Source organism: Ochlerotatus camptorhynchus, unplaced genomic scaffold, assembly GCF_037179485.1.
Source record: "Ochlerotatus camptorhynchus isolate MF236.1 unplaced genomic scaffold, CSIRO-AGI_Acam_v1.1 ptg000113l, whole genome shotgun sequence".
Taxonomy (NCBI): Eukaryota; Metazoa; Arthropoda; class Insecta; order Diptera; family Culicidae; genus Ochlerotatus; species Ochlerotatus camptorhynchus.
The window spans coordinates 197,391-204,027 of record NW_027040603.1 but is presented as its reverse complement, the minus strand read 5'-3'; the positions used below and the strand labels follow the sequence as shown (position 1 = coordinate 204,027).

Sequence of the window (6,637 nt, the reverse complement as noted above, 5' to 3'; positions counted from 1 at the left end):
GCAACGGCTTTTTGCGGGTGGTTGTCAGAAGGGTCAGAAGCAACAACATAAGATGATGGTGTTGCTATCAGTGGAAGGGTGACCTGTTTATCAAAAAAGGGGGATCTTCAAAAATTTGCTATAATTATAGTACGATCTGGTACACTGTACCAAAACCTCTTTCTATGTTCGAATGAAACCTCAGATCATTCAAATCGAAACATCAAAAAAAGGCCTATGTGCAAAAATTCAGAATAACAATATCCTTCAAAAGAAATGCTTACCCATAAAAAAAAATCTAATAAAAATACAATGATTTTCATTGTCATTGTAACAATGATATTTACTGTCAAAATATTGGACATTTTTGTGCATTACCATAAAATCACAACGAAAGTCATGGTTCACAACAATTAAAAACATGGTATTTGAGAAATTTACAGTAAAAAAGGGGGATTGTTAAGCATCTTAACAATAAAAATGATTTTTCTGGAACAAATTTGATCTCATCACACTAATTTTCATTGTTTGAGCATTGTATCGTTAAAAATCGAAATTTATTTTTTCTCCCGTACAACAATTTAACAATAAATTTTAATGTACATGAAATTCAACAGTAAAAATCATTGTAATTTCGTTGTTTTATTATAATAATTTTTTTTTCGGTTACTTTTAGCTATAATCAGACGATCCGCTCTGGTTCTCTCTTTGGTCCCAAGCTAATCGATGCACCCCTCGAAACATAAGAAAATCCACGAACCCCTCATTTTATCTGTCAAACTTTCACGCGGGGACTTGAAGTATGTCTCCAAGTCCACAGGCAAAAATGTGCGTCCCTCTTGTTGCTCATAAACTGACTGCGGCTGTGGAATAGTTCTAGCGACGTTTTCATCACTACCTAAAGCCCCACGTTGCGAGAGCATTTCCAGTCGATGGTGTGTTATAATGCAGTTCTGCAGTTCTGCATTATAACACACCATCGACTGGAAATGCTCTCGCAACGTGGGGCTTTAGGTAGTGATGAAACTGTGGACTTGGAGACATACTTCAAGTCCCCGCGTACATCGTACGGGTTAGGCAAAAATGTGCGTCTATCTTGAAAAACTGTCGCATTAATGGCCCTTCGCTCATTTTCAACTTCTATTCAATTTTCATACTGCCGTACTCTAACGGAACTATCCACCTACCCTCTTCTAAAGATCATTCTCTAGCTAATAAATCATCACACTAAAGCTTCATGTTAGCATTTCCAACCAACTCTGGAAATTTGTAATCGGTTATATCACAAACGAAGTGACAGACGAAGCGGCTCGAAAATTTTGGTGACGCACCTGCTATTGCAATTTTTCAGTGTACCACATGGCAACACTACTACTACTGGATTGTACCACATGGCAACACTACTAATGGATTGTACCACATGGCAACACTAAATTGTACTAGAATGTTTTGGTTCTACACTCAAAAAAATCCACATGTTCCAATCATGTGTTTTCAAATATGAATTTTGCTAATTGCCAGTCACCATGATATCATGTGAATTTCATTCGCATTTCATGGGATCAATGTTCAAAAATCACATGTCCCACCTGTCGGTGAAATCAAAACAAATCACACCATAATTTCGTGTGTTTAGTTATTAAAATTCATGGGATCTTATTTTACTGACAATAATTACTTTTACCAGTAGCGATCAATTTGTCAGCCGGTGTGAAGAAGTTGGTCAGTTCTATATGAAATAGAACTTTATTTTTAGCTTCATTAGATAGATTTTCAGCCCTTTGGCTGGATCATCTTTAAAACAGAAAACTGATCAGGAATGGTAAGTAAATCCTATTTAATAACTGAGTATAACATCAAAAACTGAAAAACTTTATATCTCCATAACTGTCTTTTACAGTATCCTTGGGTTCCTACACTTAAAAAAATTCACACGTTACCCTTATGTGTTCCACACTTCGATTTGCGCAAATTGCTAAACACATCCATTTCATGTGTGAATCTTATAATATAAATTATTCCCGAACACTACAAGTTCAATTGTGATACACTTGGATTTCAAGTGTCTCACATTTTGTTATGAACAGTCTGACACTTAATCATCAAATTTCCTTCATTCAAAAGCATATTCTCGATCATATCTGGCTCGTTTATCTTATTTTTGATAATCGATCAAAACAATATTGCATTTCATTTAATCATTAATTCATTATAAATCATTATTAATTCATAAAAGATAAGAAGAAGAAAAAAACACTGCAGCTCTCTCCAATCACGTCACTCCACCAGGACCTATCTCTTTCACTCTACTCTAAACTGAAATGCATAAAAAAATGACAAAATGATACACTCTTTGCACACTGTCAAAGATCATATTGCACACAAAATCAACTATGTTCAAATCAAAACAAAAATACTAGCCCATCTGGTGGCTGATGGCACAATAAGCTTCTAAGAAAATTCTATTACAGTGAACCACATTATTTTAATTGATTTCTTCGCCAGTTAGTCGTCTGTCACTTCGTTTGTGGTTTCATCTTAGTATTCATCTTTGCTTTAAGTGTTAAACTCAATGTATACGTATACGCAAAATGTTTTCATCAGAAAAAAATACTTCATAGCGGAAAATATTGCTGATGAAAACAATTCACTGACACAATCACACTTTAGCAATCTATGGTAGTCCTGAGTCTGGATTTTAAATCGACTATAAAGTCGAGAAATCTTTTTTATTCTTAATTTTATTCTTTGCTATAATTTTTACGGAGGAGCCCCTCGGATTCTGTAGCATAACTTTTTGACACAAACGCAAAATTAAAAATATTGTTATGTTCATGGTGGGTATATAAATGGTGATACAGCTTTGTCACTATATAGGCGAGGAGGTCGCGGGGGGGGGGGGGGGTAGTGCGGTTTTAGAGCAAATTGTAAACAAACTCGGTCGCTGTCCCATACAAAAATCCAACATGGCTGAATCATGAATTTGACACATTAGAACACCTATATGTAGTCACCTTGGTTATGTTTAGGCAGAGTGAAAAGAGGCCTGGCCACGGGGGGTGTTTTATGTTTTCTTTTTCGTTTGTTTTTCATAAACAGTGTATACGATTGTTGGTATCGATGTGTATGTGAGCGTCAGCGGGCGGTGTGGTTGTGAGGCTGATGGGACGAACGGGAATGGAAAACGCAGATTTTCCCCCTGTGTCACTCTCACTGCTGAATGTCTGTCCTGTCATGCTGTTATTAGATAAGTCGATCGTCGTCGCGTAAAGACAGACGTCGTCGCCGCGCTGTTGGCAGATTATTTTAGTGTGCAGCAGTGTTTTTGTTATTATATTAACTGAGCTGGATAACACATAATCGGAAAGAAAATATCCACTAACGTGATTATCGTAAAGAAATTATCTGCCATCTTCAGGGTTTGAGTGCTAACTAATGTAGGTATTGGGGAAGAGTAGTAAAAGTAAAACTTTCATGCGAAATACCAAAAACCGAAGTTTGTTGACAGAAAAGTAAAAACAGATTCACCATCTGAAGGCAATTATGCCATTCTACAAGTATCTTCTTTCACCGAAACTCTTCAAAGAGTACGACGGTTCGAAGGTAGGTTTCCTTTCCATCTATTACCTACTTATTATAAATAAGTTTCAGGCGAAAGCAACGAAAGCGTGATGAGCAGTATATAATTCAATATTTAATTTTGGTTTTCTCGTTATCAGGATTTATATGAACCCGGAACGCTAGAAAAGTATGGCGATCAACTACTGGCAGCTGTAAGTGTGACAGATTTAGCTTAACTTTTTTTTTAATTACTTTGCAAAATGTTAATCCTGTGAGCGCCACGGGGCCAATCCAAAGCGGCCATAGGCTGTTACATAAACTCATTAATTCCCTCTTCGCGTAAATATGTTTTTTTGATCCAACATTGGTCTGTTTTGTTTCCCTCTCTATGCCCACTCTTTTGACGGCCCTCGTGCAGCTGAATTTGATGTGGAGTTTTGGATACTACACATCCCCACTGTTGATTACGTTTCTCTACCGTCGTGGATACTTTGTGGCGGAGTCGGTTGGTACGCTGGCCAAGTTCACAACCGGAATCGGACTACTGGTGGCCGTTTCGCTGTGCATGCGTGGCCTGGGCCGGTCCATGAATGTAGTTTACGTACGATTCGCCGAGTGTCTCGAGAATGCCAAGCGCCACGACAGAACCCCGGACAGCAAAAATCAAATCCGGAAGTATGACTTTGACTTTAAGCAATGGCCGGTGGACTTTACCGTCACGAGTAGTGTGTAAGTATAGTAGTGATGGGATGTATATCTATTCAATTATTAATGACGACAGTAACTCGCAAGCAAAAAAGGTTACACGACGCTATTGCTAGATTATTATTCATGAAGTTCTTTTTTTTTCCCTACAGACAACGTGCGCAAGTTCCTCGAAACAAGCCTTTCTGGATCTCATCATTGCCGTGTCAGATTGCGGCTTATTTGGCGATTCATACTTTTGGAATACGTATGATCTATCCGGGTTCGGTACAATTGCTGCAAAGCTATATTGGTAAGCGTCTACATATTTAAACTTCTCGAACAGTTGATTGAGCATTACATTCTTAATTTTCGCTACAGAACCTATGTTGCTACAAGGCCGCACCAAGCTGATGACTGAAGAGAGGGGCAAGCGTAATAAAGTGAAAACAGCTGACAGTAATGAAATCGATACCGTGTTCATCGACAATCGCGACAAGAGTTCCAATGGAAGTACATTGGTGCTCTGTTCCGAAGGAAATGCAGGCTTCTACGAGATTGGTATAATGTCTACGCCCATAGAACTGCAGTATTCGGTTTTAGGATGGAACCATCCAGGGTTTGCTGGCAGTAGTGTAAGTTCTTTGTTCCGTTATCTTTGTTATTAGTAAATTAATGAGTTTTGTTTTGCAGGGTTCTCCCTACCCAGACCAAGATCAAAACGCAGTGGACGCCGTAATGCAGTTTGCGATAACTGATCTTGGTTTCACCCCAGACAACATAGTCCTTTATGGTTGGAGTATCGGTGGATATCCAACGCTTTATGCTGCTTCACAGTATCCCGACGTCAAGGGTGTAATTCTTGATGCCACCTTTGATGACGTGCTGCAGCTGGCTATACCGAGAATGCCGGAAAGCCTTTCCAATATCGTCAAAATTGCCATCAGAGATTACATGAATTTAAATCATACGGAACTGATCTCGCAATACAGTGGTCCTGTGATGCTTATTAGACGTACTGAAGATGAAATTATTTGCTCAGAGTGAGTTTTTTACCCTACTGTGGTTGACAGACAGTTTATATAATTTTTTGCATAACTTTTAGAGATAACAATCTTGCTACTAACCGTGGAAATTTCCTACTGATCAGTATGCTGAAGCATAGATTCCCCAATATATTTAAATCAGATCAGGAAAATCTGGCCAAGGAAATTCTAGCAAAGCCGATTGAATTTATGAGGAATGGTAAGAGATTGCTCGGTTTAAAACTTACTTTTTTACAAAAGTATTAAATTACTAACCAAAAATCTTACAGACTCCGATGATCTCTGTCTCTCGCTACTGATGTCCTACCTGACAGACAACGGCAACAACGGAACGTCACGGAGTTATCCCATTGAAATCGGCCAAGACTACACCAGTGAGCAAAGAGATTCGATGGCTAAATTCCTCGTAAGTTACATTTTCCGATCTTCCATTTATTCATAACTATTACAACATGCGATCATCTTCTTCCTTTCTGTAGATGAAAAAGCACCTGCAAGATTTTAAGTCCACTCACTGTACTCCGCTGCCCGCGGAGTACTTCCAGCTCCCATGGGAAATTCCTAGCGATACGGACTTTGTGTTCACCTAAATGCATTTTATTGGACACTAGGCTCTTATCCAAATGATCGCAAACTTTGCAAAAATGCACGCCCGCATAATCAGCAACTTGTACTACGTTCCAATACTATTCTCAACTGCAAATTCAGAGAGCCCGGAGATTGAAGAGTAAACAATATTAGCGACAGTGTGTTTCCTTAGCCTAGAAAGGTAAGTTTGTTTTCTTTTATCGTTTTGTATTTCAAATTCAACTCACTCTATTCGGTGTATGACATTATTGGCAGTGGGAATAGCAACTATTAAAAAAGTTTATTCAAAAATGTGCAACTACCTTATACAAATATTTAAAAGCTGATCTATCTAAAAAGGGATCCAACATTCAAAGCTATGCTATTAGTAGCAATAGAACATTCTCAGCCTATTTATTGGTAGGTCCTAAGACGATTACATACAATTAACGAACTGGTATAGAAAGCTTGAAATAGTAACTCATTGACATCCTAACCAGCAGAATATCAGGACATGCCATTCGGTAGAAAGATATGACAGATTGAATGTAAGAGAAGAAAAAACAATTAAGCGAAAAGATCTTATTTTGTGAAGAAATCTTTTAACTGCTGGAAAATGGATGTTAGAAAACAAGATGGAAATATAGGTACATACATTCAGTAGTCTTCAGCATCAACAAATGTAGATGGCATAATCATGGAAAATATGAGAAATCCTTTGCTGTTATAGAGTTCGTAGTTTACACGAAAAAGTGCTACGTACGATCATTTATTGTTCACTTCAACGGATCATCTTGTTT

The 6,637-nt window shown here is 38.0% G+C and overlaps 1 protein-coding gene across 1 annotated transcript; it reads left to right on the top strand.

The window, feature by feature from the left end:
• The first annotated feature begins 3,242 nt into the window (after positions 1-3,242).
• LOC135699645 (phosphatidylserine lipase ABHD16A-like) lies at positions 3,243-6,340 on the top strand. Its single transcript, XM_065219936.1, has 9 exons — positions 3,243-3,582; positions 3,699-3,752; positions 3,959-4,269; positions 4,398-4,537; positions 4,606-4,859; positions 4,918-5,267; positions 5,330-5,469; positions 5,540-5,676; positions 5,750-6,340. The coding sequence occupies exons 1-9, from the start codon at positions 3,523-3,525 to the stop codon at positions 5,858-5,860; spliced, it is 1,557 nt and encodes a 518-aa protein (XP_065076008.1). The 5' UTR covers positions 3,243-3,522; the 3' UTR covers positions 5,861-6,340.
• The last annotated feature ends 297 nt before the right edge of the window (positions 6,341-6,637 follow it).